Consider the following 26,290-nt stretch of genomic DNA (forward strand, 5'->3'; position numbering starts at 1 on the left):
TTCCAAAAGTGTCAATGACATACAAATTAGCCATCTATCTGTAAGCTTTGAAACAGGAACTTCAATTTTAACAACAAAAAATTATTAAACCATGTAAAAAAATAAAGTTTCAGTTTAGTATTGTTGAAAACTCATCACATTCAACATTTAATAACTCACTCACTCACTTAGATAGAGATGGGTTTAAAGGAAAATTATCATATAAATATAATCTGGTAAAAGCTGGGATCTCTGGGCATTTACAATGTCCCCTGCAACAGAAAAAAAACCTCTCATTTGGGACTGAGGTTTCTGGGACAGAGAGATATGATTTAGCCAAGGTTGACAGCAGTGGGTAACGTTGTGCATTGTCTTTCCCCCACTTGAGAGGACAAGCCATGAGTGAGATAGAGATCTCTTTGCGGTACAAGTCAATGTCTGCATCAATCTGAACAGTGTGCTGTGTTTCTGCAGTCCCCATGACTGCTATTAGTCGTATTCCCCAACTTGCAGGCACGTGCACACACAGTGCTCAACCTGTGCAGTGCAGATGCCCTTTTTAGTCTTGGATAAAAAGTGCCCTTCCAAAATGATCAAAAGTGCCCCCGCGATGCGACACACCCTCCGTCCCGCCCTTCAGTAGGGGCCCTTCCACAACACCGCTCTTGAGTATGCGCGCTGAACCCCCCCTCGGCGCTTTACAGTACGTGCGCGACAACACAGCTGATCAGAACGCGCGCGACAACACCGCTATCAGAACCCACGCGGCGACAACACCCGCTTTAGCTTCGATCATTTCCAGATCTTTTTCATCCCCGCTACTAGCAGCACACTCCATTTCCGCATTACTGGATCTGTAGCGACAACAGACCGCAAAGGATGATGGCCACGCCTGGGCTGATGGGAATTGTAGTTTCCACTACCTCCCGTTCGCTTCATTCGCCTGAGCAAATTTTCTCAGAAGACCTATAGTTTTATCGAGTCATGCGACAACGGTAATATCGAAAAAAATTCTATTGCGGTATGACGGTATTTACAATACCGCTACATCCCTACTTGATGGACATTCTTGCCAATGTGACCTTTGACTTGCTTTGTTGAGATCAGTAGAGTTGGCTATGTATGTAGAGCCTCAATTATGCTACCATGCATTGCACTTCCATTCATAGTAATTTAAGCGAATCATCTTGATACATCTATAGCAGGGGTGTCCACACTCGGTCCTGGAGGGCTAGTGTCCTGGAGTTTATCTTCAACCCAAATCAAACACACCTGAACAAGCTAATCAAGCTCTTACTAGGGATACTAGAAGCTTCCAGGCAGGTGTGTTGAAGCAAGTTGGAGCTAAAGTCAGCGTGACACCGGCCTTCCAGGACCTACTTTGGACACCCCTGATCTATAGTCTCCGACCACAATCTATAGACTCACCACATCCTAGATGCCAATATTTCATTGATCCTTAAATGATAAATCACTAGATTTTGGGGAAGCTGCTAGTACCCACAATCTAAATCTAGGTTCATACCATACACAAGGGATCACATCACTCGCTCCAGATTATTCACAAGATGTTTATCCCTCACTTTCAATTTAGTTATTTGTACTCTCCCAATTGACACAATCGAGACAAATTTCATGCTTTTGCTGCAAACGTGTTGCTTTTTCTGTGACCTTTGTGCCACATAGAGATAATTTGCCTCTATTCATGCGCAAGCATTGACTTTGTATGTACACTCACCGGCCACTTTATTAGGTACACATGTCCAACTGCTCATTAACGCATTTTTAATCAGCCAATCACATGGCAGCAACTCAATGCATTTAGGCATGAAGACATGGTCAAAACGAGCATCAGAATGAGAAAGAAAGGTGATTTAAGTGATTTCAAATGTGGCATGGTTGTTGGTGCCAGATGGGCTGGTCTGAGTATTTCAGAAACTGCTGATCTACTGGGATTTCCATGCAACAAGCATCTCTAGGGTTTACAGAGAATTATAAGAAAAAAAAGAAAATATTTAGTGAGCGGCAGTTCTGTGGGCCCAAATGCCTTGTTGATGCCAGAATGTCAGAAGAGAATGGCCAGACTGGTTCCAGCTGATAGAAAGACAATAGTAACTCAAATAACCTCTTGATACAACCGAGGTCTGCAGATGAGCACACGTCCAACCTTGAGGGGAATGGACTTAAGCAGCAGAAGACCATACCAGGTGCCACTCTTGTCAGCTGAGAACAGGAAACTGAGGCTACAATTTGCACAGGCTCACCAAAATTGAACAATAGAAGATTGGAAAAATGTTGCCTGGTCTGATTTCTGCTGCAACTTTTTTTGATGGTAGGGTCAGCATTTGGCATGGACAACATGAAAGCATGGATCCATCCTGCCTTGTATTTATGGTTCAGGCTGGTGATGGTGTATTGGTGTGGGGGATATTTTCTTGGCACACTTTGGGCCTATTAGTGCCAATTGAGCATCGTGTCAACACCACAGCCTACCTGAGTATTGTTGCTGACCATGTCCATCCCTTTATGACCACAGTGTACTCATCTTCTGATGGCTACTTCCAGCAGAATAACACTCCATGTCATAGAGCACAAATCATCTCAGACTGGTTTCTTGAACATGACAATGAGTTCACTGTACTCAAATGGCCTCCACAGTCACCAGATCTCAATCCAACAGAGCACCTTTGGGATGTGGTGGAATGGGAGATTCGCATCATGGATGTGCAGCCGACAAATCTGTAGCTACTCTGTGATGCTATCATGTCAATATATACCCAAATCTGAGGAATATTTCCAGTAGCTTGTTAAATCTATGTCACGAAGGATTAAGGCAGTTCTAAAGGCAAAAGGCGGTCCAACCTGGTACTAGTAAGGTGTACCTAATAAAGTGGCCAGTGAGTGTAATTTATTTGTGTGGATACTTATTTCTGTGTTTAGTGTGAACCCAGCATAATGTGTCTAACAATTGGCCAAAACTAGACTAGTCGTCAAATACACACATTAGACAGACATGTTGTCATTTATTCCTGTGTATATAGAGACTAGTGTAGTTTTGAGCTATTTTTAGACGTCTATTAGATCTTCTTTTAGGAAAAGGCTTTTAGACTTCTTTCAAACACCAAAAAAAATGCTTTCTGGGAGAGTTTTTGGAATCAAAAAAATACTGAGTCTCCTATGTGTAAATGGTGCATTGTGAATTACTACCAATATACAATCATACCGGACTCTTATTATATCCTATGTCCATTTCAGTGCTGCCTAAATATAAAGTGTATAGCAAGGCGGCTCACTAGTATCTGGACTGGGACTCGAGTGTGTTCTCCCATTGGGCAGATCTGAACCTGTGTGTGTTCAGCGTACATTCTCGGCAGAAGTGGATGAGGCGTCCCTGTCTGTGTTTTATGGAGTGTAATTGTGCGCTGGGAGGCACTGCCCTCTATTTCTCCTCTTAATGGCTGTTTGTGTGTTGTTTTAGTGGCAGATTTACGTGTGGGACGGGCAGTGAGGGGCGGGTTGATTTACAGCTGGCTGTGGCTTTGGCCTCACTGGTTCTGTGTGTGTGTGTCTGTGTGTGTGTGTGCACTCTGTCACTGTGTGTGTTCCAGGTGATTGTGCAGTCTGGCCGTCAGCCCAGCGTGTTGCAGAAACTGTGTCAGCTGCCGTTCCAGTATTTCAGCCACCCGCGACTCATCAAAGTGCTCTTCCCCTCGCTCATCTGCGCCTGCTACAATAACCTGCAGAACAAGGTCATCCTGCAGCAGGAAATGAGCTGTGTGCTGCTGGCCACCTTCATACAGGTAAATCCATCAGCTTTCACATGCAGTTCACATTCAGTTTAGCCAACTTTTCTCTCAAGGCCACTTATTCATTCATTCCTTCATTCATTCGTTCGTTTGTTTTCATTCATTCATTCATTCATTCATTCCTTTATTCATTTGTTCGTTCCTTCATTCATTCATTAATTCATTCCTTCATTCATTCATTCATTCCTTCATTTGTTCATTCATTCCTTCATTCCTTCATTCATTCCTTCATTCATTCATTCATTCCTTCGTTCCTTCGTTCGTTCATTTATTCTTTCATTCAGTTCTTCATTCATTTGTTCATTCGTTCGTTCATTCATTTCTTCATTCATTCATTTCTTCATTCAATCATTCATTCATTCATTCGTTCATTTATTCATTCCTTCATTCCTTTATTCGTTTATTCGTTCATTTATTCATTCATTCGTTCATTCCTTCATTCATTCCTTCATTCATTTCTTCACTCATTCCTTCATTCATTCATTCCTTCATTCATTTCTTCACTCATTCATTCCTTCATTCATTTATTTCTTCATTCATTCGTTCGTTTGCTTGTTCGTTCGTTCATTCATTCATTCCTTCATTCATTTATTCCTTCCTTCATTCATTCATTCCTTCATTCATTCGTTTAGTCATTTATTCATTCGTTCGTTCATTCATTCGTTCCTTCCTTCCTTCATTCATTCATTCATTCATTCATTTTCTTTTCGACTTAATCCCTTTATTAATCTGGGGTCGCCACAGTGGAATAAACCACCAAATTACCAAGCATATATTTCACACAGCGGATGCCCTTCCAGCCACAACCCAGCACTGGGAAACACCCATACACTCTTGCATTCACACCCACACATACGCTACGGCCAGTTTAGCTTATTCAGTTCACCGACAGCGCATGTCTTTAGACTGAGGGGGAAACCGGAGTAGAGATCTGCACGTGACTAAACTTTGAATCCTGCTCCCGACAGGTTTTAGTCCGGACCCGACCGCTCCCGCTTATATTCAGCATTTGTTCTCAAACTACCCGACCTGTTTTCAACCCGTCCACCCGTTCCTGCTAACAGAACCAAGCTCTCTCTCTCTCATTCACACACATACACACACACATAGACTGCAACAATCAAGCTAAACACAGCATCACACTCTCTCATTCACACACATACATACGCGTGCTCGCTCGGGAGTCGGGAGCGATATTGTTTAACCGCCCGCTCTCGTTCAGATTACACCAGTTACCGACGGCTCCCGCGATTTATTCGGAAATTTATTCCTGTGCCGCAAGAAATCTGGTCAGGTCCCGCGGGAATGCAAACCTCTAAACTGGAGCACCTGAAGGAAACCTACACAGGAGAACATGTAAACGCCACACAATAATGACAACTGAACCAGCCGGGACTCGAACCAGTGACACTCTTGCTGTCAGGCGACAGCGCTACTCACTACACCACTGTGTCACTCCTCTTAAGGCCACTCATACACTTATATTTTCATATATATATATATATGGAGTTTTCCCCATGTTATTGACCTCCGTGAAGAAGGCCCCCCACCCAATACAAAACATCAGCAAAATAGTCTCATTCGTTTGTGCTGCAAAAATATTTGTTTGTGCCGTTTTGGTTTTTGAGATATTAAAATAACAAGTGTGGTTCTTTCAGCGGTTATACAGCCGTCCATACGTATACTGATGCTTGACCGCTGAATGACCTGCAAATATTTTTTTTTTTATCTCAAAAACCAAAACAGCACAAACAAATATTTTTGCAGCACAAACGAATGAGGGTGCTTTCACGCCTGTGAATCGATTCAGTTGTTCCGAAACAGGAATTAAAATTGTTACATTGTTGCTCTTTGTTCTTGGTCCGCTTTCACACTGCAAAGTTTATTAACGGACCAAAAGAGCTAAAACAAGTCATGTGTGAGTAAACTCTCCTCACATTGGCATCGACGACGATGTTTCATATTAGACATCGTACGATGCCAAATTGGTCGACATCGCCCAACCCTAGTTACAACTAATTCTCAGTCTGTTACAACTTTCCCCACAGGTGGGGTATATAGTAACATTTATACTTCTGGCACTTTTGGCAATGCTGCACAGAAACCATAAGCCCGGAGATCACACAACCAGTGCTCATTTGTAGGAGAGGCGTGTGTGTTGTTGGTAAGAAAACAAATGGTTTGTCTAAGCCCGTTACTTTATTCATTATTTGGCCAAAACCAAAAAGTGTCACTTTGTGCCCTGCTCTCCCCCTACACACACACACACACACACACACACACACACACACACACACACACACACACACACACAACACCTTAACTTTATAATCTTGACTATAATGTATGTATAAGCTGCACCTTTTGTAAAACTGTTCTGGAATAATAATAATTTTGCCAGATTTTCTATGATATGTCTTACACCAATTCTTTGATTTCACTTTAAAGTATGTCAAGGCCGTATTTAAATAGGAATCTAATTCTTTTATTTTCTCATATAGTAAAACATTTGCTTTTTACATTGTTCGTTTATTTACTTGCATGCAAAACGACTTAAAGCGCATGTATGTTCAAGATGCATTCACTGGGAATCGAACCCATGACCTTTTTGTTGCTAGCACGCCTCCGCCCCCCCTAAAAGCAGCAGCTTCCTCCACTCAGATGGATGGTTTCCTCTGTCGATTTGAGTGGATTTACCTGCCACTACTTGAGCCTCCTGTAAACAGGCTCTCTCTTCATCTTCCTCCTGACAGCGCTCTCCACGCTGCACCACCGCTGCCATTACTTACTGAGAGATTAGCTCTTACTCCAGCAAGGACAGGGAATCGTCAGCTTATTCAAACAATGGGAAGATAAATGACGTCCTGCACCTTAACATCACTTGTTAATGCTGACAACAGCTTTGTCCAAACATAAAAATAAAAATGGAAATTCTGTACTTTCGGAATTTTGTTTATACAGTCAAGCCCGAAATTATTCATAGACCTGGAAAATCTGGATTTAGAGTTACATTTATTCAACCTGCAAGGATTTTTGGGCTGGAAATGAGACCAGGAAATTTCTAAAAGATAATAAGACTATGTACAAGAGATGTCATTAAAATAAATATTTCTCTTATTTACATTTGAACAAAAAGTGGCATTTCCAAAATCATTCATACCCTTGTAATATGTCCAACTCAAATTACCCAGCAATCAAACGTTTCCTATAATTGGCGACCAGCTTTTTTGCATGTCTCTGCTGGTATTTTTGCCCATTTGTCTTCAGTGATGATCTCCAACTCTTTCAGGTTGGAGGGTCTTTTTTCCCATCACCCTGATCTTTTGCTCCGTCTACAGATTCTCAATTGGATTTAGGTCAGGACTCTGGCTGGGCCACTGCAAAACGTAAATGTTTTGGTCTGCTAACCATTTCTTTACCACTTTTGCTTGTGTTTTGGATTGTTGTCGAGCTGAAATGTCCACTGGTGCTTAACATCTTGTATTTTTTGACAATACTTTGTATTGAAGCCACTGGAAATTTACAACATTTAGATATGGTCTTATCTTAAGTCTCATTTGTCTTAGCCGTGACTGTCTTGGTGGTTGAATAAAAGTAACTTTACATCAGAATTTGCCAGTATGGTATGAATACTTTCAGGCTTGACTGTAAGGGTATAATTTAATCATTTCCATGCTACAAGCAGTAGCCAAAGTGGATAGCAAAAAATATATAAACTTTGTTATGGGCAACAACCAAAACAAAGTCAATATTTCACTGGGAATGAAAACATTTCTGCAACTCTTTCAGGTTGGAGGGTCTTTTTCCCATCACTCTGATCTTTTGCTCCCTCCACAGATTCTCAATTGGATTTATGTCAGGACTCTGGCTGGGACACTGTAAACCATTGATGTTTTTGTCAGCTAACCATTTCTTCACCACTTTTACTTGTGTTTTGGATTGTTGTTGAGCTGAAATGTCCACGGATGCTTAACATCTTGCTTTTTTTCATAACACTTTGTACTGAACCCACTGGAAATTTAAAGCATTTAGATATGGTCTTATCTTAAGTCTCATTTGTCTTAGCTGTGACTGTCTTGGTGGTTGAATAAAAGTAACTTTAAATCAGAATTTGCCAGTATGGTATGAATACTTTCGGGCTTGACTGTAAGGGTATAATTTAATAATTTCCATGCTACAAGCATAGCCAAAGTGGATAGCAATTTGTTATGGGCAACAACCAAAACAAAGTGAATATTTCACTGGGATTGTACACATTTCGGCACCACACTGGATGAATTAATCAATGAAATCTGTTGTGTAATCCAGGACTGTGCCACCAACGAGAACCAATCAGACAGCCGAGTTTCACAGCCAGGTGAGATCAGTATGTTTAAGAAATGTGATTATGTATCTGGTGTTTCGTACTTTAAAGGGAAGTTCACCTCAGAAATTAAATTGTCATCTGTGAGTCACCGTCATTTCATGCTTAACCCATGAGACTTTTGTTTATCTTTAGAAATCAAATATATTTTTAATAAAATCTGAGACATCTGTTCACCAAAACTATGACACATCAAAAGGTTCAAAAAGTGAACCCAAATTTTTACAATGAACAGATTAGAACAGACATTTTTACAATTTTTTGTCATACCAGCACATTGGAGTTTTGGTAGGAACCAAAGAGATTCAAGTTTATAAAGGACCCACTGAGGTTTGAACTTCCACAAGAACCAATGAACCACTAAGGTTTGACCTATCAAAAGAACCAACAATATTTGAGCTTCCTCAAGAGAAAGATTTTGCAATAAGCAGGTTAATTCTTGTGTAACACCAGCATGTTGCATTGTCTGCGGTAAACATTTATTCTTAAGCTACTGTGCAAATCGTTGATATTGATTTACATGTCATTCCATGCCATGTTTGACTTAAAGGAACCGTTGAGATGTGTGCTTCTACAGAATCCAATAAGGTTCAAGGTTTCTCCAAAACGAAATGACCAATGAAGTTTGAGCTTACATAAGAACAAATGAAGTTTGAGCTTCCACAAGAACCAATGAAGTTTGAGCTTTCACAAGAGCCAATGAAGTTTGAGCTTTCACAAGAGCCATTGTAGTTTGAGCTTTCACAAGAGCCAATGAAGTTTGAGCTTTCACAAGAGCCAATGAAGTTTGAGCTTTCACAAGAGCCAATGAAGTTTGAGCTTACAGAAGAACCAATGAAGTTTGCGTTTCCACAAGAACCAATGAAGTTTGCGCTTCTACAAAAACCATTGTAGTTTGAGCTTCAACAAGAACCAATGAAGTTTGAGCTTTCACAAGAGCCAATGAAGTTTGAGCTTTCACAAGAGCCAATAAAGTTTGAGCTTTCACAAGAGCCAATGAAGTTTGAGCTTTCACAAGAGCCAATGAAGTTTGAGCTTACAGAAGAACCAATGAAGTTTGCGTTTTCACAAGAACCAATGAAGTTTGCGCTTCTACAAAAACCATTGTAGTTTGAGCTTCAACAAGAGTCAGTGAAGTTTGAGCTTCAACAAGAACCAATGAAGTTTCAGCTTCCACAAGAGCCAATGAAGTTTGAGCTTTCACAAGAACCAATTAAGCTTGAGCTTCCACAAGAACCAAAGAAGCTTGAGTTTACGGAAGGACCAGTGACGTTTGAGCTACCACAAGAACCAATGAGGTTTGAGCTTCTGAAAGAACCAGTCAAGTTTGAGTTTTTGCTAGAACCAATGAAATTTGAGCTTTCACAAGGATCAATGAAGATTGAGTTTACGGAAGGATCAATAAAATTTGAGCTTCCACATCAACCGATAAGGATTGATTTTATGCAAGAACCAATGAAGTTTGAACTTAAAATTCTTAAGTTTTTAAAGTTTTTAAGATTTCACTGAATTATCTTCTTTGTGAATAAAGTCTAATGCATTCATAACACTCAGGTGAGTGTATAATGACAAACATTTTTTTGCGTGAACTAGCCTTTTAAATGCACACTATGCATATAAATACATATTCTACATTTTTAGATGTGATTAGAAATGTTTACGATTGTCAGATGAATTCTGAAATCTCAATATTCAGTTTTAAAGTGCATCATTTAATATAGACGGCTTTATTGCTTGCAAAAGGATCCTTGTCTGCATTGATTCAGTGCTTCGCTCTTTGTCCAACAGAGAAGGGCTGTGCTGCTCTGGACTACTGCGAACTCTCCAACCGCTTCCCCAGAGACCAGTGGGACGCCGCGCTTCAGTTCTTCCTCAAGAAGCAGGACGAGTGAGCGAACCAGAGCGCATTACACACACTGACAGTACAGCCAGATGAACTGTGTCACAGGAGATTTAGTAATCAAAACTTCATTAAACCTGTCAATCAGTAGTCAGGCTTTCCTAGTGGTTATCCAGCAACTGTATATTAGCATAAAAATATATATATATATCAAACACAAACTGACTTTTCACATATGTATTTATGAGCAATAGAATGTTTACAAGTTTGATTTACATGGTTTTACCTTTTGGACACATTCAAAGTAACCATCATTCCTGATTTTCATAAAAGATAGAATCTCTTTCTGAACTTTCGACAGTTTTTGGATTGAAGTTAAGCTTTTTTTGGGTTAGTATAATTGTTCAGTTTTACTGTTATTGTATTGTTCTGTAAATGAAAAGATATCGATATTTGATGTAGAATAAAAAAAAGAATACTTGTTTAATTTAGGGAGAATGCCAAGGAACCTCATCTGTCTCTTTTCGTGTTCCAGTTTGTTTCTATGAATATAAGGAAGATTTCTTCATGTTGCTGATGTTGATTTTTTTCTTTGTTTTTGTGATTCTTTGCTTGTTTGATTTTTTTATACTGTAATTTATACACAGTGAAACTGTACTGAACACATTTTTTCTTTGTTGAACCTGTTTTCTCTCTAAAAGCATTGATGCACTTAAGTTTAATTTAAGAAACGTACGAGTTTAATAAAATATTTAATACTGCACAATCTCTTTAGAGTTTGAAACATTGTTTACCAGAATATGGTTTGGAGTCCAAATGTCTGACGCCACAAATGAAACTGCTTCTATTTTGAGATTTTATTTTTTAATCCGATACAAATGTTTTTGTTTGACAGCGTGAACATTTGAGTGAAAACCTGAGCTGAAAAAACGTACATGTATTTTTGATCTTCTATGAATAATCCTCTTGGATTGTTTCTTATTTTAATAACAGTAAAGCTGCATAAATTTTTTACCATAAATTTCTAGACCTCCACAAAAATCTCATTCAGTGTAACAATAGTTTTTATACCCATAGAAATGCTTGTACTATATATATATATATATATATATATATATATATATATATATATATATATATATATATATATATATATATATATATTTATATATATATATATATATATATATATATATATATATATATATATATATATATATATATATATATATATATAGTATCAGTATTCTTAAAAAATTATTTCTTTCAAGTTGGCCGAAGTTTAAAATAAAATAAATGCAGTATACTTTAAAAATGAAAGGTTCCTGGAGGCACTTTTTGGGGTTCTTCACATTGCAATACACGGCCGAACCCTCTAAAGATCTTCAAGGCACCATTTCAAAAGGGGCAGTTCTATGAGGCACTTCAGGGGTTCCTGGAGGAACCCTCTTATTAGGAATGACCAGGAACCACCTTGAGTGCTTTGAAGCACCGTTTAATTTTTTTAATGCTTGTTTTTTTCATGCCTCTTAATTTATTGTTTATGCAAACATGTTTAATCATAAATTCAATAGACATCTATCTGTCTGTCTATCTTTACATATTTATAGATTAAAAAATACATCGCATTTTCAATAAATATATAACCTGTGATCACTTGCATTTTAAATATATTTCAATAAGCACAGGTCAGAATAAGTATGTCACCCATAGGCTATTTGATATATTATTTTCAGGAAAAATGTAGGCTATCTAAAACAGTTTAACTAACATTAACAAAGATTAACAAATGCAAATGCTAATATTAGTTAATACATTACTTCATGCATTCACTTTGTGTTTGATTATGATGCATATTGTCAAATGTAACCATATTTTTTCAATACAACAACTGATTATTTTATGGTTTTTACGTTTTAAATAAATTTATAATAACAGCCTTTTATAGCTACCACTCCATAATACCACACTTTCAAAAATATAATGACAAAAAGTCCAGACAACAAATATTTTTTTTATGTTCCTTTAGCTTATTTTACATAGTTATACAAAGTTTAATTAATTTAGTCAGTTTCATTGATATAAGTTGAGATGTTTTGAAAAGTTCATTTGTTTCAACAAAAAATAAAGGCACAAGAATATTTTACAGTGCAGAAATGTGCAAAATGTCGAGTTGCATTTGATAACTAATTTCTAATATATTAATTGCAAAAACATTTGCGACTAAGCTGAAGCCTAAACCGCGGGTTGTGCACTCCTAAGGGTCCTCACTGGCCCCGGGCTCCACAAACAACCCTTCGTATCCTTCTCTCTCAAGCACTGGATCTATAAAGCCGCTTTCTCTGTCTTCTGTACCTGCTCCGCGCCGCTGCCTTCTGAGTCACTGTGTGTCAACAAGCGCTGGAGCCGCGGGTCAAATTCACCTCCGCTTCAGAGAAAACTCACTTCTACAGAAACGTGGGAAACCTTTCAATTAAGCCTGTAAAATATTGCTTAGATTCAGTCCTTTAAAGTGAATTCATTTTATGTGAGACCTGTTCGATGGGCGCTGAAAATGAAGCAGTGTTAAAAAATGATGGGTTCCCCACACAATCCCTTCATCTCGTCTCAATGCAAGTCGATTTAGTTAACGTTTGATTCAGCATAAAACAATTAAGTTATCCCTAAAAATAAAAAATTTCGTTTAAGCTCATCTTAAAACGTAGTTTGATTAAGCAGCAAGAAAACTGAGTGTAGGCTATGTGTGTCAACCTGAGCTGTTTTTAATAGACCGTTCCGTTATTTGGTGCAGTCCAAAAAGCATGCGAGATCTTGGCGTTCCCGTGATTTTGGCAGAGTGAACAGAAGAAGAGGAACGCCGTGGCCTTTTCTGTCCTGTCAGTTCATCAATCATGATGATCCGTCGAGATTTTAAACAACTTGTTTGCTAAATCTGTTGACTGGTTGTTTCTCTTATTTTCTACAAAAATAAAAAAGAAATGCGACTGTGAGAGTGTGAAAGAAGCATTTTTTGTTGCCATTTTTCAGGTTGTATGTCATTTTGTGACAATTAAAATGTTTATATGGGTTTAGGTTTATATAATATAAAAAGTGGTGCCTTTGCATAATTCAGACAATTGTTTACATTATTGCAGGATTTTAATTCATGGTTTAAAGCGATAGTCCATCCTACAAAAAATAATATTTACTCACCCACAAAGTGGTTTCAAACTTATATGATTTTCTATCTTTTGTTGAACACAAAATAAGATATTTTGAAGAAAACTCAAAACCTGTAAATACCTTTAAAGTCAATCGTTAGCTTACATGTTTTCAGCTTTCTTTAAAATATCTTCTGTGTTCAACAGAAGAAAGTAAGTCAGGTATGGAACAAGTAAATAGTGAACAAGTGATGACAGGATGATCAGTTTTGGGTGAACTATCCTTTTTAATTCCTGGTTTTAATTGGATTTTGGAGTGTTGTGTTTTCTGTTCAGGTATGATTGTTTCAATGAAGAGTAGATGTTGCAAAATCTTTTATATGTACTGTCGAGAGATTATTATATAAATTATTCAAAAGGGTTACGAAGAATTTTTTTCCCCAAAGTACCTTCCTGTAAACATCTTGTTTAAGTTAATCTATAAACACTTTTAATTTACTGTAAAGAACCTATAGGCTTTTTTGGAATTGCAAGATGATAAATGTTATACGTATAATCGTTGTTTTATTAAACCTTTTATTTTTAGGAGTGTATATTAAATGTAGAATAATTTTTAGAGGGTAACTTATAAGTTTGACTTGGTTGTTTTGCAAGCCTTTTCATTAAACACCAAATTTATTAAAATGTTATTAAAATGTTTCCAGTATAAACTCCCAACTGCAGGCAAATATGGTAAAAGAATCAGCCCCTTTGTGTTCCTGTTTTCACCAAATATTTGGATATGAATTATGTCGTTTTATTTAAAGTTTTAAGCTCTGACTCTTAATTCTGAGAAATAAATTAAACGTGAATGCAAGAAATAGCAACACATTTCCATAAAGGGACATTCGCTGTTTCACTTCAAGAGAATGTCGTACATTGGACTTTATATTTATAAACTAAAGGTTAGCTGACTGTTTCAATTAAAATGACAGACATGGAGTTGTGATTTTGTAAAAAAAAAAAAAAAGTAAATGATTTGCTTTAAACACAAACATGAACTTGGCTTAAGCGTGCGTTTATTTAATTAGACTTCAATTATTAAATTAGTGGCGGAATTTGAACCAAGATGCAGCTCTTGACCTCTGGCCATGACATCTGAATCTTTAATTCTCCCTACAGCAGCCATAAATATAAGCTCTGATGTCGACAAACCTTCATTCACAAGAAGCTATTTTAGCAGAATATTTAAAGCATAACAATTCCTCTATTCAAATATATTTATTCCGCGTCAGATCTGCACATAGTTTACCGATTAAAAATGGATATTTGTGTTTTACAAAGACAGCTTTTTCAAGCACGAATAAATGTAGTTTTGCATTTTCTGTAGGACTCAATCTGCGACTGCGTATAAAGATCGCAAAGAACGGTATTTGAGTGTAAAGCAGGGCTGTGTGCAAATAAAGTTATTATTTATGTGTAAATAAAATGGTTGTTTTTGTGGTTTAGATTAAGAATCAACACTTAAAGACTTTTACACACTCAAAGCACGCGCTTTCTGTGTGCAAATATTGATTCTAGATTATTAAAGATTTAAAATGCAAAAAAGTAATAGCAATGCAAATAACATATTTCATTTGGCTTTTTGAACACTGCGCGAATTTCCTTTTATCTTGAACCGAGAGCATAACAACAATTGAATGCATATTTTCATAAATTAACAGTTTATTTGGGAATTCAAAAGTTCTAGGCCATGATTGAACAAGAAATTGTATATTATACATTAATATTGGTTGTGACCCAAAGCATATGCTGCTAGTGATGGATGGCGAGATTTATATGAACAAACATTTTAAAAACCTTTGCAAGTTACTCACATTTTGTGCAAGAAATTCTGTTTTTCTGAACTGGATAACAGACAAAACTCTTACAAAGTCTTTATGGCCCAGGGTTATACTTATATAACCCTATGAATATGTTTAACTGGACTACTTGTGTTTTACACGGCAAAGATGTTTTATTTCATGGGTTTGGGTTTGGGCACATGGATTTAAACAACTTTCATACTCATTAGAGAGTTGATTCAATGTCAAATATGAAAATACAACATCTCTAGTTTCATGGATTTTTTTTTAATTTTGTTTAATTAAACTATTATTATTATTATTATTATTATTATTATTATTACTATTACTATTATTACTATTCTTTCAGTTTTTCTCCCCCCTCCTGTACCTTTCACTTGTTTGTATATTACCTGAAAATTTAATAAATAAACATCAAAATCCAGTCATATATGTTCCTGCGAAAACAAAGCCTATACTCAGCATATACAAAACCACACATTTGACCAGTCTATCTCAACACACTTTAGGGCGCACACTGAAGGCTGTCACTAAAAATCGAGCTGTTTTTTTACATAACATCTTTGGCTGTAGTCTATGGTTGATTTGCTTCTTGCTATTTGGGAAGTGAAGGAGGGGCGTTATCATTTTAACAACCACTTGATTGGACAAAAATGAGCCCCCTGCATGTTTGATTATCAAGAAGAAAAAATTATTTACTGCGACGTTTGCCAACATTTCGATTGTATCATAGTCAAAAAATGGATTAAAAGCGAAACACATCAATTTTGCAATTTCCAGGCTCTTTAAAGTTTAATCATTACCATTATTAATTAGGCTATACCTACGTTGTAATTAAAAACAAATCAACGTCTGAAAGCCTGAAATAATTGGCGAAAGTGAAGAAAAACATGAATTGCGACAGAAAAAAGCGCTGCAAGAGCTTCCTTATCTGACAAACAGGATTATCCTGCTACAATGGCCTGCACTGATTTTGGCCAGATATTCTGCTGTCCAGCGGCTAAAACTCCTGCCTCGGAATGAGAATAAACCCTGGACATGCAAGGGTGCGTTTGCCGAAAGGGAGTCCCGTTAAGAGAGGTGGCTTCGGGTTTGTTGTGCTTCCATTCAGTGGATCATTTGCAGGTGATGCCGAGCGCAGATAAGCGGCCGCCGATCCCTGTCCTCCGTCTAGACTCGCAGCTTTACGAGCAACACGAGATTGATCACTACTACGGGAGGGGTTCAATTACTCATTCAGTATCCGGTCGGCGCGATATTTAGATAGATTGAAAGATAGATGTATATTCATTCGGTACAGGCTTTGTAAGGGTTTGACTGTGTCCCATCAGAGATCTGTGATCACGTCATCCGTGTGTCACGCATCTTTAGTGATTGGTAAGACCTTGTTAGAAATATCTTTTTAAACGACATCAAACCACTTTTTATACTGGGTACCAAATATAATCTTTATAGGTTCCATTATACACTCTTAAAAATAAAGGTTAAAAAGTGGGGTTTAGCAGTGATGCCATTGAAAAACCATTTCTTGGGTCTGTAAGAAACTTTTTATGAACCGTTCTTACAAGAACATTTTGTGGGATGTAAAGGTTTTTTAGATTTTAAAATGTTGATTCCAAATGGGAATTATTTAAGGTATTATTTTTTAGAAGCTTCTTCTCCAAAACCAAAATACATAATGTGACTTAAGTATCCCATTAGTTTTAAAAATAGGTTTCTTTCTCAAATGTGTAGCCATATATAACGTATATAGCCTAAAGGTTATAGTAATAATGTACCTCTGAATAACTTAATAAAAATGCTAAACAAAATGTCGAAAGCTTTTTAGAATAATTTCAGATATCACGACCAATGGGTGTTTTTAGTCTTGTTCACCTTCCTCTTGTTCCTTTTGCATAATTTCTGAACAGTTACTTCCAGTCCTAAATCCATTACATTTGTGTTTAGAGATTGTAGTGTCCCTCATCTTGTTATATATATATATATATATATATATATATATATATATATATATATATATATATATATATATATATATATAGGCCTATACGCAAATGTAACATGATATGGTTGTATCCACAGACATAAACAGCATTTTAACGTCGTTTATTTATGTAATTTCTCACTTTTTGGTATGGACGGTTGTCCTGACAATAAATAACAATAACTTACTTTTTTAAATCGAGAAGTTTATACAATCTGTCCTCCATTTGTTAAGATAAAATATTTTACAGCTCAGTTTTATACATCTTCGGAGATCATGCGCATCAAGACAAAAAAATCTGATTTTTGTCTCATGAGGAAAATACCACTTGTTGATAAAGCTACACAAGGATGGTCTTGAATAAACACTGTTAAGACTGTTGCTTTCGTAAGGTTGACAGTAGTCCATATTCAAAACCAAAATAACGTGTTCATATTCCGCTGGACGATCCTCGATACACGGTCCAAATGCTTAAGAAACAGTTTTGTAACACGTCTGGAAACCCCAAAGTCGCTTGGACAGGCTCCTCCGTTTGGCAAACTGTTTAAATCCATCTCGGTTAATCCCTTTTTTCCGTTTGAGGCGGTGAGGTGATGGGTTTTCATGCAGGGCGGGTGAGGGCATGCTGGGGCAGGAGTCTCCGGTGGGCTCTCACGTCTCCACGGGACTGGGCACCATGCTGTTGGGGGTGTCGGGTAACTGCGATGACAGAGAGGTCACATCACTACCAGACGAGTTACCCAGCGAACCCGACTCGGAAAATGACACCTACAGAGGGGGAGAGTTGGGAGTCAATAGGCTGTTCGATTGCTGTCAGCATGCTGAGACTAATATACAGCTGTGGCCCAAATTTGGTTAAATGGCAGAGTTTTACATGCGATTTGCAACTGACATTTACTCTAGCCAACACAACTTTGGCATGCTGTTAAATAACAGTATTGATAGTAACTAGTGTGAGAATTCCACGTGTTAACTTGGAGTTTCCGTTGGAAATTTCGCGCCATTCATTGGTGAAGCGGGAGTCTTTTCGCGCCTTATTACATGTTAACGGTCATTTTAATACAATTTTTTTGTCTTACACCTGCGATAGGCTATATAGGTGTAATATTAATTTATAGTAAAAAATGGGATAAATATGGATAAATAAATAACCAATGGGATAAAACGGGATAATCACGCTATAATGTTTTGTCGCAATACAGATAGCTATAGGAAATATATCTCAAACCCCTTTTCAATGTTTTACTCGATAAGCTTTCCGTTGTCATTCACTTCCAACAATATTACCAGTACAAAAACTATGTTATGTTTGCTATTGCATTTTATGTCATATTAAAATTTAATGAAGGCTATTCTCATAATCTCGTTATTTTTGCCGCGTCTCAAAATAAGGTAGATTGAGAAAATACTGTTAAAAACAATCTTACATGAAAATAATAAGTTTTAATAATAGTTCTTGCCTACTTAATGACCAACATATTACTTTGAACAAATTGAAAAATGTATAGGTTATAAGTCATATTACAAACAATTGTCTAATGTTTATTATTGGGAAAAATATATCGTATAATAGGCCTAATATTTTTAATGCATGCAACAGGACTCTAGTTGGTATGCCGTTGTATTAACAGTTCGGGGATGGCAGTCCTCACCAGCTGTTGGAAAGCAGGCTGGTCCAGGTCGCTCTGTAAGGCAAATTCGCTTAAGGCTTTCCATGGAGGCTGATAGGTTTGAACTTCTACAGGATTTCCCTGGACTGTGGTGTCATGTCTAATCGGGCTGCCTGCCACCAAAGGCGTTCCCGTGAGACCTTGGAGATTCTGCAAAAGGTAAAGGAGACACTTATATCATATTTCAGTTTTAAATGAAGCCTAACACTTTTAAAAGATGTTCAAAATGACAAATCAAAGCTATGTTGTATTGCATTTGGGAAGATGATATGAGCTGAACAATTTATTATTGATAGATAGATAGATAGATAGATAGATAGATAGATAGATAGATAGATAGATAGATAGATAGATAGATAGATAGATAGATAGATAGATTTCTGTACTTCTGTTTAACGGAGATGGGATTTTTTTTAAAAACCATTTATAAACATAATAGTTTTATTACCTCATTTCTAATAATTGATTTATTTTATTTTTGCCTTGACGACAGTACATAATATTTTACAGTACATAATATTTTTCAAGACACTTTTATACAGCTTAAAGTGACATTTAAAGTCTTAACTAAGTTAATTAGGTTAACTAGGCAGGGTAGGGTAATTATGCAAGTTATTGTATAACGATGGTTTGTTCTGTAGACTATAGAAAATACATATAGCTTAAAGGGGCTAATAATTTTGACTTTAAGATGGTTTTTTAAAAAATAAAACTGACTTTATTCTAGCCGAAATAAATGAACTAAGACTTTCTCCAGAAGAAAAACTATTATCAGACATACTTGTGAAAATTCCTTGAATCTGTTAAGCAATCATTTGGGAAATGTTTTAAAAAAGAAAAGATAAGATAATTTTAACTTCAACTGTATTTTGTTAATCTGACTTAAAACAGCTTGCGTAATTTAAAAATCTAAGTTGGAACATGATTAACTTAGTTTAACAAGTTACAATGACCTAAAAACATATGCTGTCAGACCAATTAATCATACAATTTTACAGTGTAGATAGGTAGACAGACAGGCTACACATGGGCTATCGTTATAAATAATAATTTACAGGACAATAATTAGCTGTATACAAGAAAATAACAAGGTAACTTAGCTATTTCATTTTGAACAACCAAAAAAAAAAACAAATATAAAAAAAATAGCTATGAAAGTGCACCAAACAGCCACAGAATAAACCTCCCCAAATATTATAGGTTTTAAGCCTAAAATAAGCACATTTTAGAAGCAAAATCCAATTTCAAATAAGCTTTCCTACCGTTTTGTCGTTGTGTTGCTGTTGCTGTAGTTGTTTCATGAGTATGGACTTCTTCTTGTCTTTGCAGCGTTTGTTTTGGAACCACACTCGTATGACCCGTGGGCTCAGGCCGGTCATTTCCACGAGCTGCTCTTTCATTAGCGCGTCCGGTCGAGGGTTTGCATTATAACACGTCCGGAGGGTGTGAAGCTGCTTTTCGTTTAATACTGTCCGAACACGCGTGGTTTTCTCCGACTGCTTGTGAACGTGATTCCGATGAGGTGGCTGTCGAACTGGCACAGGTTCTGCGAATAAAATGCGTATAAATCACTTTTCGGCTTAAGAGGTCATTTCATTATTTAGACACACTGCAGAAGAGCACGCTTACTTGAAGGTTAAATTGTGCATACACACATCGGTCTGTAGCCAAGTGCGTGTCAGTCAAAACACCTCTTAGGGCCTTCAATATGCTCTCAACTTTGCTGTATGTGCAAAATGTTGAAGGATCGACATGGGATATGAAAGTATAACATGCAATAATAGCACCAACTTACAGAGCAATGAGAGGGTTAAGCAGTGGCACATAATCGATGTGAAAATGTGTATGGTTCACTGCTGTTTAAGCGTTAGCAATGCACCACATATAATTACAGTGCAACATGTTTATCTTCAAAATTAAAATGCATGAAAAATACATGACCTCAGAAAAATAGGCTCAAGCAAAGTAGCAACCAAACACTCCTAATAATCTCTCGCTAATAATAAACCTATTTATTTCAAGATCGCAATTATTTTGCAGGGTTTTTTTAGATTAAGAAAATAGGCTACATAAACGAATCTGGTAAATATCAAACGCGATTTAAACTCCATCCATTATGCCATTAACTTTAAACGGTTTCTGATTATTTTCAGGCCCTGCTAATTCAATCATGGATTTCCTCAAACATTCCCAGCCAAAATATCTTCAAATTGTCAGCACGCAACACACACTGCCCGGTAGTCTATTAACACGATTTCACAAGCTGATTAAATTGCTACAGAATTAAACCAGCTAATCTCACGCTGGTCCTAAGTATATTATTTCACAAACAACTCCAATAACAGCGACAATGTTATTAAGCTGTTATTATCATTACCATTACAGCCACACTTTACATTTATGTAGGCCTACAGTAAATCATTTTTAAATACAACCTGCAACTTTTTAATTATTTCTACTGAATTTATTAATACTAATATTATTTTTACTACTACCTGGGATGTGTAAGGGCCTGCTAGAGTGAATGTTCCCCGGGCTGATGGGGCTCCCAGCGGAAGCGCGTTCCATTAGCAGTCCGTGGTCCGCCCGGCAGAGCAGCTCCTCGTCCCGCAATGAGAACTCATCTCCCGGGAGCAAATGTCTGCTGCACACCGAGCACCTAAAACACTCCATGTGGTAGACGTTATCCCGGGCCCTCATGACCAGGTCACTGCTGCAGAAACCGATGTTACATTTGGCGCATTTGATCCCGAATAATCTGCAATTTCCAGAAGAAGCATTTGGTTATTTTACTGCTCGCAAAGCGGATGGTTTTATAGGGGCAAGAAATAGGCGTACTCTATTTTATAAAGGCATGTGCATTTAATGCATTTTAAACACTGAACACACACATTTATCCCTTGAAAATCTAAATTAAAAAGTAAAGATAATAAAGTTATATGCAATAATATATATCATAAAGGCTGTTATAGGCTACATTCTAACACTGTTTTAATGCATTTATTACTATTATTTGGTTTACAAATATATTAATAGATACGTTTTAGTGTATTAAAATTATGTTTAATATATTTAAGACAGAACATATAGCCGTAACTTATAAAATACAGTGTGTTTTTAAAAAAACAAACAAACGATAGGCTATCATCATCCATGGAAACTTTAAATTCCACACCGACTCTTTATAGTGCAAATGGGCTGTTTAGATTATCTCAAGAGTCATTCACTGAAATGTATTTTAGAAAACCCAGAAAAAATCTTCTTCTGTGGCATCGCAACACAATACTTTCTGAAACATTTATTTTTTTAAGCGTGCGCTTCAATGCACTATCTAGAATATCCTTTACGCACATATAAGCTTTGCAGAAACTGTTGCCAATGGAATTACATTTCTTTACAAAGCAAACTTTAAAATAAAACTGAACAAACAGCAGTAACAAGCATGGCAAACCCAAACCAAACACGACTGCAATACATTAGCCAAACACTCGAGCCATGAAATATGGACGTTCAGTTTAAATTGTGCTGAAAACTAAATAATTCCACTTAATACAGTTATTTTAAATTTTCTATTGTAACATTTAGCTTAATCAACTTTATTAACATAAATAAAATAGGGCTTGATTGTTCTAAACGCTGCTTTTATCTCCAGTTTACGTAAAACACAACAAAACATTATTCTCCATATCTCTAAATCTGTCTGGGTCAAGATTGTGTGAAAAACTGGGCCTCGACGAAATTCCCAAGCTGTGAAATCACAAATATAGTTGCTCGTACCGTACGTAATCTCTCTTGCAATAAGTCTTGCCGTCTCGGACGAAGCAAGTGCACGTCTCATCCAGGTACTGACTGCATTCTGCGCACTTCAGACAGGCTGCGTGCCACTCCAGGTCCGGGGACACCCGCAGTATGTACTGATCATGGATCTGACTTCCACAGCCGACACACATGGCGATTCCAGACTTCTCTGGATATGGAAAGCAGGGATTAGAGTCCACCGACTGCACCCATATGCATTTAATCCCCCAAAACACCACCGACGTGTAAATACAGCAATAGTTCGTGTTTTATGCATCCTATATTTAACATGCAAGTGGAGCTTCTTTTGTGTTCTACTTAATTACTATTAACTGCAGCCAAATTGTTTTGTTGTTTTTGAATATGTCGCGCAACAAAATACTGAATGTTATTAATGCAACTGTTTTGCTAGCAGCTCTAATTTTGCATATAACCCTATGCAAGGACGAAAACTTCTGTATAACACGAATGTTCACTTACTTTTTGAATGATCCCCCATATCACCCAAGAAAGAAGGATGCGGTAGAATATCCACCATACAGGAGGGTTAAGGCAGAAGGCTACAGATGAGGAAATGGAATGGGAAACTGCCTCGTCCCGAGCTGACTAATAACTTCTGGCCGAAGAGCCTGTGGGAAGAGTAACACACAGACACTGGCTCTGACGTCACCGGGGCCTGACGTCACATGCAAACCTGGACCCCGAATATCAGCAGAGCCCGGCGCGGAGATCCGACCGCGGGAGCGCTTTGAATATTAGAGACCGAAGAGCTGAAGATCAAGCTCGTGCATTTGTTTCTCATGCAGGCGTAACTGTGAGACGGCACGAGGTGTGACAGGTAATAAACAAGCACAAAAAGTAAATTAGAACATATGAGAATTGCCTAAACCGATTTATAAAAAGCAGCCAACTTGAGCCAAGTGTGTGAGAGGCTGGAACAACCTATTTGGACGCTATGTTTTTACTGTTTTACGAGAACAAGACCTTTTTTTTTATTTAAATAAGTTTAAAATGTCTACATTTTAATGTTAATGTATTATATATAAACATTATATATGTTGATAGTTTATCTATATATATATATATATATATATATATATATATATATATATATATATATATATATATATATATATATATATATATATATATATATATATATATATACCAATCCCATATAATTTAAAATGCTGAATAAGAAGGAAATTTCATGCGTACAGACGTTCCTGTAGGGTAAATCCATATGAAGTCTGTGTGTTCTAGTGAGCCCCCTACTGGACATCAAAACATTATCACACATATGATGTGTACAGTATGTTATCTGTCAGTAGTTTTCAGTTCGTTACAAAGGCTTCTCAGATATGGCCTTATCAGATATCTCCATCCTAAAATTAAAAAAAAGGCCTTATACCTTACAAGCATACTTTATTGTGTAAAGACAACTTAGGCATATACTTTAAAAAAGGCCTAGAGTATAAAATATTATTTGGAAAACATTGTTTATTTTAAATTACAGTATCATATTTTTATTTTATTGGTAAGTAGTTAATTAATTATGATTATTTTTTTCTTTGTTTCTATCTGTAAGGTGAATTTTATTTTTTATTGAAATTATTTATTTTTCAATACTTTCCATTTACTTGAATCTCATTTAATCATATATATATTTTTTTTGTAAAAAAATATTTTGTTAGCATGCATGTTTATGTTAATAAAATATCTGACTGTTTTAATCTTATTTTAATTTGTTAATTATTTTCGTAATAATTTATTACAATTAATAAACTTATTCATAATAAAAAAATCATACTTTATATAATTGTTTATCGATTTATTTTTTTACAGTTTTTTCCTATAAATTTCTAAGGGTCCTTATAGCAAACCTCCTAGTTCACATTTCTAAATACAATTTAAAAATGTTTTGCAAGAATGCGAATTCAAGAAATCGTTGCACAGAATGAAACGCGTAAATTCTTTTAGCTTCCATGAAGAACCAAAGTTAAGGAACTTTTCAATTCAACAAAAGGGGTTTTAAATCATCTTTACAAACAAACAAACTGTTATTCTATTAACAAACTTTTTTTGCAACCAAAAAAGTTGTTATTAGGCCGGATTTTAAATCGTATTATACGTGTTTGTTTTTGTTGTAGTTGTTGTTTCTGTCTCTCTGCACGTTTTGCATTGTAACTTTGCGTTTTGCAAATCATAACTGGTCTACATGAATCTTTAATCCCTTCTGCTTCCAATGAATGAAAATGTCAGAAGTGACTCACAACACAAATTTGCCTACAACTGTTAAGTTCTGCTTGAACGAAGCGCTTCTTGCACACCACAAAAGGTGAATGTGCTTCGTGCTTAAAATAAATTAAACTTAACTTGGTTTAATCTGCCCATTTTGTCATGTTTGTAATGACATATATATTAATTACTTTTTCTTCGGCGTTTGTCCCTGATTTATCAGGGGTCGACACAGCGGAATGAACCGCCAGTAATTAAATCTAGCCTAGATAGCCTGCAGGCGAGTCAACCATAAATAATATCTTCTTTATTTGACTAAAAATGATTCGGACAATCATGCTAACAGTGTGTTGTGAATCCTCTCTCAGGATGACCGCCTGTCGAACCTCACCTTTGACTTTGACCCTTAACCCTGCAAAGAAATGAATTTAATTTAGGCTGAAACGGTGTTGTCTCTGTGAAGGAGGTCAGAAACATAGATTTGGGAGGCTGCCAGGCATATGTAGCATAATAACGATTTGATTTAATAATTTTCTCGTTTAATTAAACTGAAAACAAATGAATAGAGAGGAAAATACGCCATAAAGGCTGTTTTAAACACGTTAAGTCATAGCCTATGTTCATTCATTCATTCGTTCATTCATTTTCTTGTCGGCTTAGTACCTTAATGTGGAGTCACCACAGCGGAATGAATCGCCAACTTATCCAGAAGTTTTACGCAGCGGATGCCCTTCCAGCTGCGACCCATAGCCTGTGTGTTATATATAATTTACATATTTTGACAACATTATTTTACCAACAACCTCTATGCCAAAAGTCATGAATAAATAATCCCCTTTTTCGTTTAATAAACCAAATTTCGTTTTAATTACCCGATTTTGTGCTTGAACATACACGAAAGGACAAATCTAAACATAAAAAAACCAAAATGTATAGATTACATTGCTAAAATTGGTAAATAAAATGAATCATACTTCAGTAATGCCGAAAACAGGATTTCTGTGGAATCTTTAAATATTTTATCACTGTCTTTAATATAAAATCACAAAACATCCGTAAAAATCTAACCATGAGTTCAGTACAGTCGCCGTGTGAACGCAGTCCCTTCAGCAACAATTAAAACCCGCCCCTCATTAAATATTCACACAGTCTCCGCCCACTCTGCTTTTATAAAGTTATATTTATTTCAGTTCCTATTATAATTTTATATTTTATTTTGTATCGCACATCTATTCTCATAAGAAAATGTGCGTTACAAAATGCTTAATTTTATAAGAGGCGTTTTTCTTAGGATCTCTCGAACTCTCGCGAGAACTCAGCTCAACCTCTATGATCCCCTCTTACTTAATCAGGGACAGTGCGTGTGGCAGCTGACAGTGGACTGCTGTAATCATGCTCAAAGCAATAAACAAGACAAATCTCAGGCAACTGGTAAGAAAAATCCGTCGTAATGACATAAACAAGTGCACATTTTAGTTTAAGGATGTTATTCTTGCTCTCTGCCATTTGTTGCTAGAAATACACAGCATTTATCAGCTTAGCACGCAGGCTAACTCAGTCAACAGAAGCCGAGCGACATGTCACTAAACTCCAATTTCTTTACATTTAAGCTCATTTTAACATATTAT

At 36.6% G+C, this 26,290-nt stretch overlaps 3 protein-coding genes across 13 annotated transcripts in view; 2 read left to right on the forward strand and 1 right to left on the reverse strand.

The window, feature by feature from the left end:
- scaper (S-phase cyclin A-associated protein in the ER) overlaps positions 1–10,754 on the forward strand; it is a 219,691-nt gene extending 208,937 nt beyond the window's left edge. For all 4 annotated transcript variants that reach the window (XM_005163154.6, XM_005163155.6, XM_005163156.5 and 1 more), the window contains 3 exons: positions 3,588–3,779; positions 8,094–8,142; positions 9,937–10,754. In XM_005163154.6, coding sequence (XP_005163211.4) covers positions 3,588–3,779; positions 8,094–8,142; positions 9,937–10,040 — 345 coding nt within the window. In that variant the 3' untranslated portion in view covers positions 10,041–10,754. The remainder of the gene's footprint in view (positions 1–3,587; positions 3,780–8,093; positions 8,143–9,936) is intronic.
- Positions 10,755–17,063: 6,309 nt separating this feature from the next.
- Positions 17,064–23,043, reverse strand: isl2a (ISL LIM homeobox 2a). 6 transcript variants are annotated; one of them, XM_073941675.1, is made up of 6 exons: positions 22,905–23,043; positions 22,404–22,593; positions 21,122–21,384; positions 19,889–20,172; positions 18,609–18,776; positions 17,064–17,655 (listed from the first exon to the last, which is right to left on the reverse strand). In XM_073941675.1, the coding sequence occupies exons 1-6, from the start codon at positions 22,960–22,962 to the stop codon at positions 17,608–17,610; spliced, it is 1,011 nt and encodes a 336-aa protein (XP_073797776.1). In that variant the 5' UTR covers positions 22,963–23,043; the 3' UTR covers positions 17,064–17,607.
- A 2,961-nt stretch (positions 23,044–26,004) lies between these two features.
- The window catches only part of etfa (electron transfer flavoprotein subunit alpha), a 316,751-nt gene continuing 316,465 nt past the window's right edge, over positions 26,005–26,290 (forward strand). For 2 of the 3 annotated variants that reach the window (XR_012399773.1, XR_012399772.1), the window contains exon 1: positions 26,014–26,093. Coding sequence is in view for 1 of the 3 variants with exons in the window: in NM_198909.1 (NP_944591.1) it covers positions 26,055–26,093 (39 nt within the window). In the remaining 2 variants the exon portion in view is untranslated. 3 annotated transcript variants of the gene reach the window in all.

This window comes from Danio rerio, chromosome 25 (genome assembly GCF_049306965.1).
Source record: "Danio rerio strain Tuebingen ecotype United States chromosome 25, GRCz12tu, whole genome shotgun sequence".
NCBI classification, from domain to species: Eukaryota; Metazoa; Chordata; class Actinopteri; order Cypriniformes; family Danionidae; genus Danio; species Danio rerio.